A 19,271-nucleotide genomic window follows, 5' to 3' on the forward strand; every position below is an offset into this window, starting at 1 on the left:
TCCGTTGCTTGCAAAGGAAGTTTTTTTCTTGTCACTACAAAATGCAGACAATAATGATAAGTAATACCTTGTTATCTTTTATATAGACCTGAGATGTCCATCGCTGCTATATGTACAACTGTGCTGTGGGTATCGACCGTAGCTGTATGTATTGACTGTACACTAGTGTCTAATAAGGGAAGGTACCAAGCTGTGTGTGTATTCTGTTACACCTCATTCGAAACTAGGATTACAGGCATGAGACCTTTCTTTGTGCGCGATTCTTCAATACCTTTAACCTCAAATATTGATTGGGGTCATGCCATTAATGCGAAGATTCTTGTATTCTCCGTACAGCCTGCACTTTTTAAAAAAAATTCTTAAAGATGTATTCCTCTTTATAAGGTGAAGGCGTGGTGTAGCTGTTAGAGGTATCTGTCAATTCGAGTGGGGCACCTGTTCTTTCCCCACAAACCATACCCCCCCCTCCCTTCCCCATCCCAACTCCTCTCTCTGTCTGCGGCGCAAGCTCATGCTAATAGACCTAGAAATAATTCACCAGCGGAACTGAAATGGGCTACTTACATTTCCGGTCTATCGATGCCTTTCTCCCAAGCTATATCTCTGTAGGTCTGCATGGCTAGCAGAATGCTCTCAGTACCACCACTGGTCATCTAAAAGGAATAAATAGAGTAAAAAGAGAGGATATTAACTGCTGAAAAGCCCCAAGAATGTAGCTTATTACTGACAAGAATAAACTTAAGCGGGGGCTCTCGGTCAATACGTTAAAACCAACATGCAAGCAGTGGGACACCAGAAATGCTAGAATCCCTGACAATTGTAGGAGCTATCGCTGGTATGGTTAAATTAGTAGCCTTATTTTTAGCAAACAATGAGAACGAAAGCAATTATTGTCATATTCCAACTTGCGAGAGTTCATTGAGCAAAACAAATACACCTACACTGTTCTGACTGGGAGAGTTTCCTACCAATAATTCACCCTCTTTTGGTGTAGTTACTGCTATTTACCACACTGTACTCAGAACAGTATGAACTTTTTATCTGATAGAAACATGATCTTAATGTACTGTTCATTCTGTCAGAGCAAGTGGTTTAAAGTGGGACATTAAAGTACATAGAGTTGTCCCAACTGGGTTTAGTTATTTAGGGATTAAATGATTGGAGGGAGGGGATGGGGGGGGCTGGGAGGGGTTGCATTTTCATGAATATTGATAAATCTTTCCATCTCAACTACTGATTGTTTAAATTATACCAACTAATTTTTCTACCGGATTGATCCTCGTTTTTGAGAGAAAATTGTTTATCTTGGTTGAGCATAACAAGTCCAGGTTGGTTTCTTTCGTTCATCATGTTACATTATCTCTAAGGCTACCCTTTTTGACTTGAAGAGACTCGGTTTGTGAATATTTGAAAACGTTAAAACACCTACCGAAAGCGACAACATTACTCACCGTTCCTCCAGAGTTTGGGCCTCCGTGAAATAGTTTAAGGCTCATAGAGACGACCTCTGCTTCCATGCGCCTGACCTCGGGGAAGACATCTGGGTGGAGGGGATTGGTCCAAGCAAAGTCATGGTAGACCTGACCAAAAGAAAGGAAGAAAGATGAAATTCACATATCTCATAAATTGCTTAGATGACTCTTACTGTAAGAGAGAAGCTTGTTATTATACCATGATGAAGTGTGAGTGGTCACTTGTGAGGCTTCCTATTATGCACATGAAGTGCACTGGGCAACAAAGAGATGAATCTGTAGCAAGTGGTATGACAGATATATAATAAATTAATAAAGATCAACACAACACAAAACTTCCACTTCGTGACCTGTTTCGTACTTTGGGGACTCATCGGGCGAAGGTAGGAATCGAACCCCAGACTTTTGTGTCTCTATTAAATGATTATATATAATTGTCATACCACTAGCTACACATTCATTTCTTATTCACTGCCTGGCTTGCCTATTTAAAGTGGTAATTCTGTGTAAATTGTCTTGTGCTTAGAGTTTCACTTTCGTAGGCTCAGTTCATCGGGGTGTGTGTCACATTTAAAACGTATACCGAAATTTACCATTCCTGGAATAACCTTCAAACTTTGGGTAAGCTACCTTAATTATGAAAATCAGAGAATTTTGCTCAGCAAATTTTCTCTTCCTTCCATCTCTACTGAAATGTTTCCTTCCCTACAACAGACTTGACAGCAAGAGGAAACCCATCGATTTATAACAAAGGACTGGTATTTCAGACAGTGTGCTAATTGCACACTGTCTCTGAAGCGGAGTGACGTCCCAGCGGATTATTAGTCTACAATTCTCTTGTATACACAAGAGAATGCCGACGGTTCTTTGAGGACTATGGCAAAACAGCAGCAGCAGTGCTAATTGTGTGCTAATCACAACATGGAAGTGATAAATGATGTTTCCCAGACAACAAAGTATGGTTGTCCAACAAAAGATTTAACGTTCAACGTAAGTAATGACTGTGTGTCCTTACTGTAAAAGGGGGGGGGGGGGGAATGGTCAACTTGGAAAAGCCAGTTGTCATGAGGTAATTATTCCAGACTAGTACAAAGGGTATGGTGTCTGTCTTGGCTATCTGAGAGCTAGAGACAGGAACAAGAATATGCCAGGGCTGGGGGTAGGGGTGGGGTGGGGATTGATATCACTACTTTTATTATGCTCTTCTGAATTTGCTAAGTTTTGCTAAAATGTGATTTCACTTGGAACAAAGATATAAATAGAATATTTGGTTTAGTTTCTTCAACAATAACTAGTTTTAAAGTAGGCTGATAACCTTCATGAAAAATATTTTATTCACAACCAGAAAGGAAAATGTAGCCTGTAGATCTATAAGAGTGCAATCTGTTATCAAAACGACTGTAGAAAGATCCTACCGAAGTTACGTAACAACTATATTAGTAAGATTCTCCTTATCAGAGTTCCTAATCTTTGGTTAGGCTGTGTCGTGTCGTCAATGTTCGGCTCACAATCACCAAAAGCAGAGCAGCGAAAACTAGGACATTAATTGTAACTTCTGATATTTTAGACATTTGACTGCCAACTCTTATCTAAGAAAAACTATTTCCACTGCAATTGGTTTCTCGAATACATCATGTCAAGTTTTACCGACATTTGCAGGATTCATGTAATTCCTATCGAATGACCTTTTCGTAGTCTAAATCTTTCTTCAACCTTCTCACTAAGGAAATTGGCCTTCAGGACAAGACGACTTCATCCTTCGGACCGGACAGAATATAGTCCATCCGGTTCCAACCCTCACACCATCTACAAGTTAACTCTAAAACGGATTAACACCTCAAGTTGGAAAGTGCCAGCAAGGGGGTGGTTTGGGGGGGGGGGAGAAGCTAAATGGATATTTGAGTATGATGTTGTACTCCAGCCTTTAATTAAAACTAAAGAAAGTAAACCGATGATGGAAAACCGACCGCGGCAATTTTAGACAATGGGAAAGAACAAAGAAATTTATGGGCAGAATGGAAATGGAACCAGTGACCTCTGGATTACAAGCCCAAAGGTCACTGTTTTCTTCTTTTTTATGAAAACTACTGAGTGTATTAAAATTCAAGATGACCCACCTTTGCACAGAGGGTTGATAATTCCTCCGTGCCACCGTAAACACAACCAGAAACCTTTCCTCCCTTCCAGTCAGCAAAGGCTACACAAACGAAACAAAAGAAAGAAGAAAGAAAATAAAAAAATCAATATTTAATTTCAAGAAATATTGAGTTTCATAATTCATTGAACATATTACACATTTCAACTTCACATCGGTTACTTCCTGTTATAACTCTCACATCACATCATGATACACGACGCATCGTTGCTCGACGGACTTTTCATGAATGCAGAATTGTTTGGCAAATTAGAGCAGGTATTATGCTAAGCACTGTAGATACAAAAGTCAATGTGATATCAGCAAAGTATATAAAGGAAGCTACTTGAATTACATCTCCTTAGAAAATGACTTTGAACAATAAATTTTAAAATGCTGGAGATAAAAAAAAAAACACAAAAAAAATGTTCAGTCCAGGTTGTGTTTCTAAACCACATTAAATTTGTGAGAAATAACCCGCTTTAAAACACTTGAAATTCATGAATAATGAAAGTGGCTGAATTAATTGAATCTTACACACAGACCTGTAGGTTAGTTCCTCTCTGATGCAACACAACTCTCAATATTTAGCTAAACATAGTCGGGTGCCTATGTCGTAAGACTACTTGTGCCTATTGTCGATAGCAGTTTATAACAACATGATTATTCGTTTCCAGATATAGCTTTATTCAAGAACTCATTTCATTTCATTATCTAGTCTATGAGGTTACTGGTAGACTTTCAGCGTTGCTCGCAAAATTACAATGAAATTTATTGACATTGCTGTCGTCAAGTTTTGCACGAAATTGGTTTTTGTTTTCAGAGCTACAGGTGACAGTCGTTGATTCCTATTTTAGAGGACACGAGAAAGTCCTTTTTATCATAACGATTCATCAAGATACGAGTGAACATTCATAATTTGTTGGTGAAAAGTGGTCGCTATGAGATATTCCATTATCTGGTAGGTAGGCAGAAACCTTTCCTTCAATCTGAATCGACTATATACTTAGAGTTGTGTGTATTCTCATTCTTTGTTGCATGTTATTCATCAATAAATATTATAGAAAACATATCTGATTATCCAAAGAATCTAATTATTGCATTTATTATTATAACATAACCGATATTCACTCAACCTGTTCATTAAATTGATGACTTTGGATGTTTGGATCAAAACGGAAACCCTCCTCCTACACAATGTAATTTCCTCAATCAAACTTTTACTACAGTACAACAATCATTTCAATCGGTCAGGCAAACAGCTTTTTTCGAAGTTAACTGTCCGCATTAACATCCTTCATTACCAACAGACAATATAACCTTATAGAGAGGGTGGCTACAAGTCACGTTACTACATTTCCAGTTTCTCATGACTTTTCTGTGGTTACTGTTCATTGCATTCATAAATCTATGAAACACACACTTTTCACAACATGGATGTCTATTCACAAATCTCTCAAACATCCTCTCCCTACTTAAATATGACAAAACCCCCACATCCCATGTACATTTTTGTAATTCTCGACCAAGGATTAATACATTTCAATCTCACCCAGTTTTGTTTGTTAGAAGGAAATAAGTTGACATCTAATGCAGTCACATTTAAGGGTTCAATATAGATACAAATATAGACCAGGGATGAACCTGGGGTAAAAAAAAAAAAAACCACATTGCAAAAAATGCGGTATAGGCTCCAGTTTGCGTATGCTACCGTGTGTTAGGATAATAGTTTTTGTCCCCGAGGTAGAAAAGAAATCACGGATATTCCTCAAATTCGCGGAAAAAGCTCATGCCTGATAGAAAATTCAGGTTACACTCACTCGCAGTCTTGTACTGCTCCAACCTTTTAAATATCTCATCTGAACTTATCCCGTCGGCAGGCAACCTGTTTAGGAAGTGGTCGCCTTCCTTGGTGGGGTACATCTCCTCCCCTATTTTCTGTACATTCTTTGCTAGTTCTGCCTTCACCTAAGAAATTGAAACAAAGGGTATGAAAATTTAATTTAATTTATAGATTAATACTCCTCTGAATGCAAATAAAATGTTGGGAAGCTAGAAAAGCAAAACCTTGAGTTCCCCAGTGCGTGTTGAGAGACGCAATATTTAAAGCATTTGTAATGAGTAAAAGTTGTGTACATGTTCCATTGTCAACACTTAAAAAACAGAGACCTCTGCACATCTTTCATCCTTCCTGGAACCTTTCCTTTTTTTGTCCTGGGACCTTTGAATCCAGGGTCCTTGAGTCATGGGTCTTATGTGCTTGGACATTTGTAATGAATAAAAGTTGTGTATATATTCCATTGTAAGAACATGGAGCTCTGCACATCTTCCACCCTTGCTAGAACCTGTTTTCTTTATCCTGGGCCCTTTGAAACCCAGGGTCCTTGAGTCCTGGGTCCTATGTGCTCGGACTTTTAGGATCCCACAAAATCTCTTTCCACTCAAATAATAGTGAATTTTTACGCCAGTTGTATATAAGTATGGTTTTGTCTTATATTTTGGTAAGTTTGAGATGTTTATCATATCCCTGGTTGAAATCTGATCTTGATACTTGACAAGGATGATAGGGTTTGGCTGGTTATTCTGTATGTATGTTTAGACATATAATCAACCATCCCTTGAAATCAGTAAACATGATGCTGGTATTCACATAGTGTTATGTTTAAGTATTTACTGCCAGCTGATAAACAGATCCCAGTCTAGTTAGATGAAAGGTCATATATACTGATATCCTGTTTATGATGTGACAGGCTTCTTCGTTTCTGATGATTAGAGCAGATTAATTTCTTAATTTGGTTACCAGGAAGTCGGCTTATAACCTCACCTTTCCTCTGATGATAGGTAAACCCTTGAGAAACGACCAGAAGTTATGTACAACCCTCTGACGAATTGCTGAAAGATATAAACAAAAGAATTAATTAATTAACATACAGTATTCAAAATTAAATACAAAGTGAAGCTGCAGAGATCTGAGGGAGTAGTGGGACACATATAATGTTGTATAATGCCGATGAGTATACATTTAATATTGGCCTGCTGCTACTTCCAGAATTAAAGAAAATGTTGCCATTTAATCTAAATCATTAGGCCATGCACATGCAGGGAAATGCCATGGTGACACTTTATTCTGAAATTTACAAAGGTAAATTAATTTAAGAGCTCAAACTTTGAGTATACAGTTAAAATTGCCACTGTTTTTGATGTTCCACAATAATACCTACAGTAGTGTGATAACTTGTTGTTATAATTAATAAGGCATGACACCTTATAAATTATAATGTATGAATTGAATTGTTTTTAACACAGATGTTGTATGCTGGAGTTTGACACAGTACAATATTGTCAATATTATGCATACAATATCTTAAACAGTTTCTCCAAGCCTGGTTAGCTTCATCTTATATTGTATACAAACTACAGTATACAAGTATATGTTTTATGTAAAAAATATGCCATGGTATAAATATGGTATATTTAAAATATGGTATTCTATAGACAAAATATGGTCAATCCTTCAGAAAGACACCTTCAGGTACTGCCACTTTAGAATTAGACTGCTGTATATAGTAATTTAGTGAATCTAAAATACTGTAACAACAGCTCACTATCATACAGTATGCAGCCTACTGTATAAGTAAAGTGAATCTAAAATACTGTAACAAGAGCTCACTGTCCTACAGTAGGCAGCCTACTGTAGGAAGAAAAGTGAATCTAAATATTTACAGTACTGTAATGTCAGCTCACTGTCCTACAGTATGCAGCCTCTAGATGCATACAGGAATCCTAACTACAGAATAGATTTTAAAGTTGGTCAAGTGGAAATTTTCTAATTCCAGTCATCACTTAATTCTTTTGTGACAGGATTTGTCCTTACTGTACAGTAAGGACAGATTCCGCACAAAGAACTTACCACTTAGTTCAAATACTGTACCACCAATTGATGCTTAAATCACAAAACATCACTGACTGAACTAAATATCTTTTCACAGCATGGACATAACTTTGCAGCACTGGTAGATCTTTTGGTGTTTCAACTGTACACCCCCCCCAAAAAAAAATTAACTGGTTTGGGTATTTACCGATGACTTACCTGTCTCCTACTCACCCCGATCTACCCTAACTTTATGTAGTCTAAGGACCTAGCAATACACTAGCCCTAGCCTACCCTAGCATGTTCTTACAGTAGGCTACTGTACTGTAGGGTGGATCGGAGTGTGTTAGTATCTAGGAGACAAGTTAATAAGGAGTGAAGTCAATAAACTACAGTACAGTATAGTACTGTGCTGTAGCTAAAACAGATTCTTCACAAAGTGTTCTAAAATCACTGATCAATACATGTAAGTACTGTACTGTAAACCTAAGTTACAGTGCAATACAATATTGATGTATTTTCGCAGTCATTGAGATCTATGGACATCTTTCAGCACGCTATCACATCACACTATCACATACATGTACACAAGTTAGGAAAGCTCAAAGAATGTTAAAAACTTTTCATAGCATCGTAGACAATGTATAGCCAGGAAACTTGTATAAGTAAAGTACAGATTTTGTTGTAATCTTGACTGATTTCTTTTACTTGTTCTTTTGATTGGGATTAACTTGTTTTATTAAGTGCCTAGCGCAGCTACCATGCCTGTACTTCTTATTTCGGCGCTATATAAATCCACTGTACAATCATCATTACTAAATACAGATCTTAATAGACTAGTGTGCAGTGTAAGTCTTACTACTGTTCCAGCATTTCTCTGCTGACAGACTCAAGCCACTCTTTTAAACTTCTATAACTTTACAGTCAGTGGTAATTATTCATATTCCAAGTACTGTACAACCTTCAAACAAAACATGCTCAAATACAGCATTCCGCCAAAACGATGTGATACTCACACGTGTGTATTATACCCATCGGGAATTATAAAAATGTAGTGTATTTCGTATTTTTTCTTCATAGTTTTTCACTGATAAATACAATAAATAATCTATTCCCCTGTAATCAAAATCACTAGTTTCATTTTGCTTGATCACGTCTGACTAACAAAAATTGTTTACAACCACCAAAACAGTACACATTGAATTGTTTTCCAAGGTTAAATATTAACCAGCCACTTTTGTTACAGTATTTGCCTTTGTTTTCTAAATCCAGCAAATCTGGAAGACAAAAGTGATAGTCGGTGTAGTCACTGTAGAGCACCAAAATGATTGGGATTCAACAGTTTTTGCAGTGAAATCTTCTCAAATATTTTAACTTGAACGATACTTCAAACACTGGTACTGTACTGTCGTCCAATAACTGCTTCATACACAAGCTGTGCATAACAGATCTTTTAGATAGATATTTTTGACATTTCCGTATTTGTTGGATAGCATTTTAGAAAGTCATTAATCCAGTTATAAAATGAGATGAAACCGAAGTATTTTCTGAATATTTCATGCTGAGCATGCTTGAAGTTTTATGCCCCCCCACAACCTCTCCCCCCCACAAGCCTCCTTGAACCAATGAACAACTTTCTGAAAATGCGGTGCCTAAACGCCTGCAATATTGCAAAAGGTCAAGAGTGGTTTAGTGTCAACACTATATTCTGGGCAATTTTCAGCATGCTAATGCTTGAAGCTACTTACTGTGCACAACAGATTTGAGAGTTGGTTTTAACATTCTCCAACTATTTATTGTACTGCAGGGTACAGAGGAAAGGGAGCTGTTTGTAATTACTATACCACAAACCAAAGCCAATTTAACCACTGACTATCTGAGAAAACTTTATGCAACTGTCCACGTGGTTATATTGGCACAGTATGAACATGTTTAACCGGCAAATATTTTACTTAGCAACCAGAGATGTCCCCTCCAGAAACCACATGCATGCATTTTGTAGCAAACTACTGTATATACATCACGTGTATGGCTGTACAAAGCAAAGGGCATTCTGTCTTGTGATGTGTTACAGGTTGTACTACGATGGGTTAATCTCTCAACTCGGTAAACAAGATGAAATTAACCTAATCCGTAGATTAAACATTAACTAGAGAGCTAATAATACTCTGGTTCTTGGATGGGCTAGTGTGTACAGACTACACAGAGATATACACCACAGAAACCACCGGTATGTGATGCAAGGCTTTATTAAAAGCTCTGACATTAACCAAAGCCTCTCCTCTGTAAGACCTACTACGTAATTTGTACTTAAGTTAATCAATACCTTGTGGAAGGGACTGGTAGTGCCTATGGTTTATAAACAGTCCTGATCAAGTGTTGATCTGAAATGTTGCAAGCGATAATACATCTGAAGTAATATGGGGGGAGGGGGTGGGGTGGATGCGGAATCACCCATATACTGTAATGCAGGTCGAGAAATCTGTACGCATAGAGTAATTACTGTTAGTGTAAATCTTTCATCCAGTTAGTACAGTACCACCGGATACTGTAGCCATGGATACTGTCTGCTCCCCATTTTTAAAGGAGTCATGCATATGTGAAAACCCAAACAGTGTGTGATAATGAGTCCAGTTATGCACATCTCCCCCAATTACGTAACTAAGAAAAGTTGTATGCCCTCTGTGAGATCCATTGCACATGTATCATACATGTGCAATGGATCTCACAGAGGGCATACAATTTTTGGTGTATACATACAGTATGATTAATGTTCCTTGTTTTATTCACATTGAAGATCTTTTTACTTTTAATGTTAACCAAAGTTCTAAGATGATAATAGAATTAGTATCCACTATCCCCTTAAAATTAAGTGAATCAAATTACTCTATGGAAGAAGAGCAAAAGTGAGTACTACATGTCAACAGACCATTCATTATTACTCAATTAACACGTATAATTTGTCAGACTCCCTGCATAAATTGGCAAAAATTATGGAATTTCACAACAAAGACCACTTACTTAATCTTGGATGGTCCAACCAGTTATATAATCTTGTGACTAAGAGAGTGACTCCAGCGGCGATCAAAATAATCTGCCAGCCCTCGAATCCTCTGCAAGCTCCGTTCACAGCAACTCTAGCTTTTTCCAAGTATATGACCGTCGCTTCCTGTTAGGATATAGATCAACAGGAAATACTGCACAGTAAATAATATGAATTAAATGGATTTAAATTATATGCGAGATGGAGAGGGGTATTGCCAGACATTAGAAGTGGGGCGGGAAAGGAAGTGGGGGAGGGGAGGACTTGCAGCAAATGAGAGCAACATTTAAAGCGTTCAAAGAATGCAGTTAATGCAAGTTGGTGCAAAAGTGAGGAGCCCGAATGTGGGAGTGGGCTCCAGGGCATGCCATACAGTAGGTCCCCAATGGGTTGGTGAAGTGGAAGGGGGGAACCCTGAAGGGGGAAACCCTGAAGCTTTGCAGTCAAGGGGGGAAACCCTGAAGCTTTGCAGTTTTCATCATTGTCAGAATTGACAGTATGTAAGCTTTAAATCAGTTAGGCGTAGTAAGTAAATTATAAGTCAGTAGATGCGAATAAGTTGTGAATATTCTTGCCTAAGCAGACCATAACAACCACACTAACAAGTAGTTAACCTCAAATAAATCTAAGGACTTACAGTACTACTTATGTACTTGAGTATACTTTAGTGTGTAGTACTTCAGGTATTGGAGGAGACTATACTGTGCAGACCAACAGTACTACACTTGTACAGTAAACCCCAAGAAATATATACCAGTGGTGTCTTACTACAGTAGGAAGGTGCGTTAGTGTAGTAGGAGATAGGTAAGAGAGGAGTGAAGTAAATATTGTATACTACTGTGCCTCCAAGATATACAGACTTAGCTTGCTACATAGTAGTTTTCAACGAATTTTGTTTTCATACAGTATCTGTTTGTGTAGCAAACAGTAGCTCCCAAGTTCCAGGATTTTCTGTAAAATCATTAGATATTAAACGGAGACTACTGTAATGTAAAGTACAGTACAGTACTTAGGTCATTGTCTCAAGATGCAGAAAGTTTGTGACAGGATGAAAACTAAATGATGGCACAGTATACACTTAGAGCTCTATAAAAACTGAGAGGTCATTTTCCCATACTGTGGGATTTTAAAATGATAACACATTTTATGGCATGATCAAATATATATTGATTTTTGTTTCATATTTGTCTGCATATATATAAGTAGTAAATGGGATATTTGGTAAAATCATTTCAGAAACTACTATACTGTATTTTACAGCAAGTCATTGCCTCAAGCTGCAGAAAGTTTGGTGGTAAATTTAATGTTTTTCCGCTACAGTATAAGAACTTCTCTTCTCATACTGTTGAGGGTTTTCAATTAAACTGAAGGATTCTGTTGATTTGCCTGTTGTCTGACATTGTGGTACACCTAAAACAACTTTCCTTGCTTCAGTTATATTCCTTCACTGAATCATCTAATTCTTGTTGTATGATTCATCCAAACACTGTTCTATCCTTGGAAACAACTGAGGGATCAGAATGAACTCACAGGAAATGATCATTGAAATTTTCTTTTACCCCATCCTATTTTGGACAGTGCCAAACAATTATAGTGATAGTCTTTAGAGGGTTCAACTACAGGTTAGTGTTGTTAACTTGTTTTCCGTCAACTGAGGGACTTCCAAATCCTCTCCTCTGTGGCGTGAACAACCCATTGTTCAGGTTGTCATCAGCTGGCTGCATGACTTGTGGTAGACAATTTAAAGTGAAAGTGAACTTGTGCAGTTACTCAATAATCTGAAGACCATATTTGGCAGAATGTCAATTGAAGACAGAAGCACATGATGGCATTGTTATTTGCTTCCCACATGAACTATTTCTCAGGGAGATGCTAATTCACTGGTAAAATTGTTCTGACAAGCATTGTATGTCCCTGAGTTTTTGAGGTCACCACAGAAATAAATCAATCTCATTGTGATCAAAAAATGAACAATCTATGGTAACCTCCAAACTGTAGTTTGCTCCATCACAGTGTAGTGTATGTTTACATATATTCAACATACACACAATGGTAGAAGGATTCAATAATGCAATCAACAAATTATATGAGTGCTACCCAGTTATTCAATGCGTATTTTCTCGATTGGAAGCAGAAAATGATCTAAACAAAATGGACGAGCACAGTTAATGCAATTGGAGAAAATGTAAATGTGCATAACGGAAATTGATACAACATACTGTACTGTACAGAACTGTATATTACAGTACAATACTGTGCAGTACTTACTGTAATACACAGATAATGCAGTGCACAGCTACAATAACAGTGTTGGAAATAGCCTAACCTTGGAATGATATAAACTACAAAACTGTACATTCTGGTACGACAAGCAGTACACTAAACTGCACTTTACATCAATTGGCATTCATGCAACATACATCACTGATTATATGTACAATAAATAAACATACTTATTTGCCCTTTCATCACACATTCATCCTTGATTAAATATTATAATATAAGTGTTTCATTTTTTGAAAAGTCACAAATTCCATGAAATATTTGTGAACACACACTGTGATTAGTCATTCCCTAACCTCGCTGACATACTGTAGTCTATGGTAAGTCTGTTACCATCTGGATCGACTTTTAACCCATAAATTTGGTTATTTATCATTGAGTCAGTGCTACGGCATACATACATTACATACTGCACATATATACATACACTTACAGTGCTGATTCATCCTATAATATTTGGGGTCCTTCAAATTTAAATGCAGCATTTTGGGTTGTTTTTTCTTTCTTTTTTTCATTTCAAAATTTACAACACAACACTGAAGTTCATTCAATAAGTTTGTAATGTTACTGTTCCTGGATCAATTGTCTTGTTCTTTGCAAGTATACAAGCTACAGTCCATTTTTTTTCAGTTGTACATTTGGTATGTCCTGTAAATGCTTCAGACTTGTCCTGCTACCAAGAGACTGCTAAAAATTTCACCTACAGTACAAATTACCTAATAGTGTGAAGTACCTTCTCTATTGTCCATGCAGTACAGGACATCGCATTGTGTAATTTCCTTAAAGTCAAAGATTGAGTACCTGTGGTCAAACGATATACATGTTAAAGCTCCTTTAATTATTCTACTTCCACGGTCAATTCTGGAAGATAAATTTGTTGGCCTATTGTAAGTTGAGTTATATTGGCTTCCAACATGGCATAAAAGACTGTCAAGGCACTTGTACTGCAGCATGTGTATAGTATCTGCTACTGTATATTAAATGCATACCTGTTCATACAGTTTGAAATTTGAAGGTGAACTTCACAAATATTAATAAATATTCATAGCATCAATTCATACTGTACAGTAGCAGGCAGGTAAAATATCCACAGAAATGTGTGTCCAGCAAATTTATATTTCATTTGCACGATTGATTCAGTATGTACAAATATGGCAAACATTTAATCGACAACCTCTCAAATAAAAAGGCCTACTGCTCGTCCAAATTCATGCTTTTCCATCAAACAATCCTCCAGCCATCTGATTGGTTAAATTATTTACATTTTTGTCAATTTTTTTTTTGGGGGGGGTTCACTGTGACTACTTCATAGGGAACATGATCGTTATTTTCATTACAGTAGTAACGAAAGAGATTTTCATGTTTCTCTTTGAAAATAAAAAATTAAGCAAACCATGTTACCAGAACAAGCTATGATAACACTCACACTAAATCACTAATTAACCTACATACAATTACTATAGCTAAGTGCCTCATTGAAATGTTGCATAGATCTTAAGTGTACAGTGTCTGATAGTCTGCTCTGTAGTCATAGTGATTGTCACATACATTAATTTTAACAGAGCAGTGTACTAGTACTGTAGTACAAATTCCTGTAGTAATAAATCGTACTGTGTTACCTGTCGTACTGCAGTCACTGGCTATCATACATATTCATGAATGTTCTGGACAGAACGATCCATTTTCCTCACAGGTAAAACCAAAGCATTGACAATGCCATGTTATTATTAACTTTGTGGTTAAATATATTCAGCACGTGTATGTACATTATGACTCACACCATGTGACTTAGGAACTGTCTTTGTATCTAGATAGCCACTGTACTCCATATTAAAATAATTTATATTTTACAGAAGAAAGAAAGAAAAACAAAGAATGGACAGTCCATATGAGTACAGTAGTCTATATATGTTCAAATTGAAATTAAAGGTAGGACATAAAAATGAATTCTCTTAAAGCTTGAGACCTAGATTCAATGGTTTGAAACATTATTTAGATCAAATATATTTAGTACAAAAGAAACCATTTGTGAAATGTTGTTCAAGATACAGTAAGGGCAGACCAGAGTAGTAAGTGACAGTAGCTAGGAATGGGTGCTGGATATGATAGAAGGGATAAGTTGCATACAGTTTTAGGCTACAGCCTCATCACAGTCAACGATCTTGGCTCTAAACTTGCTTTGACAAAATAAATCACAAATTTATTAGCAGAATGTTGCACAAAACTGGAGGGAAAAATGAAAAAAATTCTTGCAGCTGTGGCCAAATCGTTTCCTTCAAATGATTGCCTTTCATATTTAAGAATACTATACATTTACTGACAGTACAGTAGTCGATAAAGGTGTGCATCAACTAATTTAAGCTAAGTGCTAAGTTTATTTACTGAAGATTTGGATCAGTTGCCATACTGTACCCATTGGGAACCTAAAAATATCTCAAACTTCATTTAAACCTTAACAGTAACATCTATTGTAAATCTGAAAATCAGATTGAATTCACTTCCTTATCTTGCAATATTATTTTCCATGACAAAGTTCATACATACTGTATGTGGTACGGTACTTTCATGTTAAGTGTATTGAAGAATTGAGACAGTTTTCGTTTCACAATGGCTACAGTATGACAATTGATACAGTGACATGAATAATATTTCAGTACGGCAAGTCATACATGACATGAATAATACTATAAAATACTAAATATAGTATATTCAATATACAATATACACTAACAATATACTCAAAATACTACAAGAATAACAAAATATTACACACCCTACAGTATGCTGCACAGTATAGCTGCAGGATGTTGGATGCTGCACAGTCAGCATCCTACTTATTGACATGGTAATTAGTAGATTCCCTGGCACTGGATAATTAGTTCTGATAGTCTTCAAAGTCTGTAATGGAATCCTCCTTTAAATGGAGAGTGTTTCCTCGACAACCAAGTAATGTACTATACTGTACTGTACACATTTACTAATACTAATTGTCTTACAGAATCCTTTCTATTTTTTATCTACAGTATGGGCTGCTCAAGGTTTTCTTAAAAGCTGAGTTTGATAATTTATTCACATTAATACAAACAAGAACTGCTGTACTTTATTCATATAAATCGCAAAGCAATTTCCAATGGGAACGTAGTATCATACAAGCAGAGCATAAACACATATAGAGCTTGGCAATATCAACAGTTTCACAATGTTCATTTTGAGTAACTACAGTACATGTGTACAATAGAACAGTAAGTCATATAGTATAGTCAGTATTGCGAAGTTCGGCATATATACTGCGAAAGTTCGGACACCCTAAGAAATACACGATTTCACCATGAAAATCTACAGGAAGAGTCAAATTTCACCAAAAAGTACGAAGCTACAGTTATTTTCTCTCCAAAATGACCCGTGTGCAAGAAATTACTTACATATTTGTCAATAAAATGACGAAGATTTATGAAGTCTGTTATAATTACTGAAAAAGCAACTGCGCCACCAATTTTATCACCAGCGCCACACTGTGGGTTGCGTGTCCGAACTTCGCAATACTCTAGCAAGAAATACCAGTTCCACAATCACGAAGAATCTTCTTGGAAAACAACGTGAAAACAGTTTGCAGGAAAGAAAGTTTGGCCGTGTATCGTACTATAACAAAATTCTCCCACCATATGAAGTATATCTTCAAATGATTTATACCAGAAGATTTAGTTTTGGGGTGTTTTAAGTCTTAAGTGGCCGAACTTCGAAGTCACCATCCTACTTTTAAATTTGACAAAAAAGAGTATCCCTTTAAGTGCTGTGTACAGTATACATGTGTACAAACTATAGTTCAAATGATGACAGTAATGTTTACAGTGCAGTACTGCACAGTTCAGTACTGTATTCTAATGTACTGTACTGTACTGTACAGTACTGTAAAGTACAATAATATAAAAGCAAACTGGGATACTTGGTACTGGGGTACTGTTCTCTCCACAAGCTTTGGAAAATTTCCTGAATATGAAAACTGAGCCTAAGACTAAGAGTATTATTGATAATGAATTTCCTTTCCTTTCCTTGGCGAGGGTCAAGTATTTGTGTACTGTCAGTCAGAACTAGTCTAAAATGCAGAATTCTATTCTTATTTATTCCAAAATTTTCCTCCGCGAATTATTATTATTTTTTTTTTGACAAACAAAGTACTCTACTGTATAGTCAATTGTTTTGTCAACGTAAAATACTAATAAAACAAAGGTCATTTGCAAAATGAACCTGTACACATCTCTTTGTCCCTTTAAATTCATAGTACTACTGTACTAGATACTGCAGGCTGTCAACAAGATAGTTAACGGTATCAAATATAATGAGATATACTGTACCGTCATCATATCTCGAATCTAGATCCAAGCCTGATTGTCATCTTGTACCTTGGCATGCAAATAAAGCATCAAAACAAACAACAGCTAAAAGTTTGCATGCACCCCTCTGACGGTTTTAACCAATTGGGTTTATAAACTGTCTTCATCAAGATGTTTCCTATACAGAGTTTTGTATAGTACTGTAGCTTTGGGGGGGGGGGAGGGCTGGTGGGGATTAGTACCACTATGTTATACAGCTGCGGTTTACACTTAGTAACTGTACTGCTTGTGAAATAGACCATGCTAAGACTGGCCATTTTTTTACTTGTTTAGATTAACTGTACACATAAACATACATGTACAATACACATGTTTCGTATCCATTGTGGGGAAGAGGGTATTTGTTCCAGGTTGGTTTGGGACAAAAAAACAATAAATGTGGAATGTATACAGTGTAACAAAAAATTATGTTGGGACTGGAAAATTCCTCATTTGAATTCAATGGACCCCACTGATGTAATCACTGATGGGTAAATCCCTATATTGATATATTGCTAGCACTTGTCAACCTTAATACGAATATCTTTAAATACACTAAATGATTGTATAAATGTCTCTTAAATTGTATCACGTTTGTACGTACTGTCCTGCTTGAAAACCTCCGAATGAACAATGACACAGGCCCATCTTTTTAAGTTTCAGACAATAACACAAAACTATTTATCCTACAATTTGTTGACCTTGAAATGTGACAAACTTTAAGTTACTCTGTACCACATGTATGCAATGATCGTGCACTGAGATACTGCATGCTACAATACAGAATTTACTTATTTCTTCAAAAACGAAAGATTACTAAAATAACCATGTTCTGTTAGTACTTGCGATATTGAACGTCCTCCACTGTGTGAAAATTAAAGTTCATACACTTGTAAAGGAAACATATATTTATGTGATCTATAGAGCTATCCAATTGTCACTTTGTGTAAAGATCTATATATGTCAGTGCTTCTTCTTGGTAAATTGTAAGGGACTTGACAAATGAGAGAATATTTAATAAAATACAGTACTGTACTAGTCCATCCTCTTTGGAAAAACATAAAGTTGAGCTAATTAAATGGTCTGCCTTGGAATCACAAAATAAACGTCATCCTCAGTATGAGATCCACAATATGTATGAGATCCTCGATAACATGAGATCCTCAATATTTATAGGACTGTTCAATGGAAGTATATATATTACTGTAAAGGCCAAGTGACTTGTACAGTAACCCACAAATTTTCTTTTGCACTTGCAACAACCTGCCAAATATGAGAACTCATGCTTACAGAAAAAATTTGTGTTTTTATTTGGAACTATTTATAAGCCACTACATATGTGGTCATCTTCCTTCAGGTTGTGATGTCATAGCGGCCACACTAGTGAAAACCACTGACCAGACTGTAACATACACTGCCTCATAAATGTTTTCACCAGAAGTCTAATTGGCATTTAACTGTACTGTAACAATTTTGATAAAACCGTCTGAACTTCCTGAAATCTTCGGTCTGACCCTTGTCTACCAAAATTTTGTTTCAGGAACGACAAAACTGAAGTTCACTTTGATGATTTTAACCATATTTCAATGTCAAATATGTCTACTGTGTGTGTATATGACTTTGCTCATTAATGTCAAGTACTCTACCTGTCTCAGGTCTCAGTTCAGGCATATCCCTACCTTTGGGGTCAACTGACCAATGTACAATGTACAGTAAAATCACACAAAAAAACACAAAATATTGGCCCACCACACAGCAGTGAGGTTTCATAATTTATGTGTAATATTCAACTTTGCCATTTTGTCTAACTGTCTCACTTACAGTAGACCTATAAATTCTGTCTAATTTATAGTATTAATTGTTTATATTCTAAATAATGTAAGTGCAGTATAATTTGTCCCATTACTGTTGATTTCTCCTGAAAGATCACAGAAAACAAATTCAGTGTTTAAATGTTATAACATAACAGGTTTGAAGGCTCTGAATTTTGTCTCTAAAGCATAAATACTATATAGTTATATAAGTAGTTTACTTTATAGTATAAATACTATATAGAACTATAGCACTATAGTATACATATAGTACTATATAGTATACT

At 36.3% G+C, this 19,271-nt stretch overlaps 1 protein-coding gene across 1 annotated transcript in view; it reads right to left on the reverse strand.

Annotated features, from left to right (window-relative positions):
* Positions 1–19,271, reverse strand: part of LOC139969109 (sphingosine-1-phosphate lyase 1-like) — a 32,469-nt gene that overhangs the window by 12,174 nt on the left and 1,024 nt on the right. Inside the window, exons 2-7 of the mRNA XM_071973892.1 lie at positions 10,499–10,646; positions 6,431–6,498; positions 5,427–5,574; positions 3,590–3,669; positions 1,452–1,580; positions 565–653 (exon numbers count right to left, since the gene is read on the reverse strand). Of these exons, the coding sequence (XP_071829993.1) occupies positions 565–653; positions 1,452–1,580; positions 3,590–3,669; positions 5,427–5,574; positions 6,431–6,498; positions 10,499–10,646 (662 nt within the window). The remainder of the gene's footprint in view (positions 1–564; positions 654–1,451; positions 1,581–3,589; positions 3,670–5,426; positions 5,575–6,430; positions 6,499–10,498; positions 10,647–19,271) is intronic.

The sequence above is a fragment of the Apostichopus japonicus genome, chromosome 6, assembly GCF_037975245.1.
Source record: "Apostichopus japonicus isolate 1M-3 chromosome 6, ASM3797524v1, whole genome shotgun sequence".
NCBI classification, from domain to species: Eukaryota; Metazoa; Echinodermata; class Holothuroidea; order Aspidochirotida; family Stichopodidae; genus Apostichopus; species Apostichopus japonicus.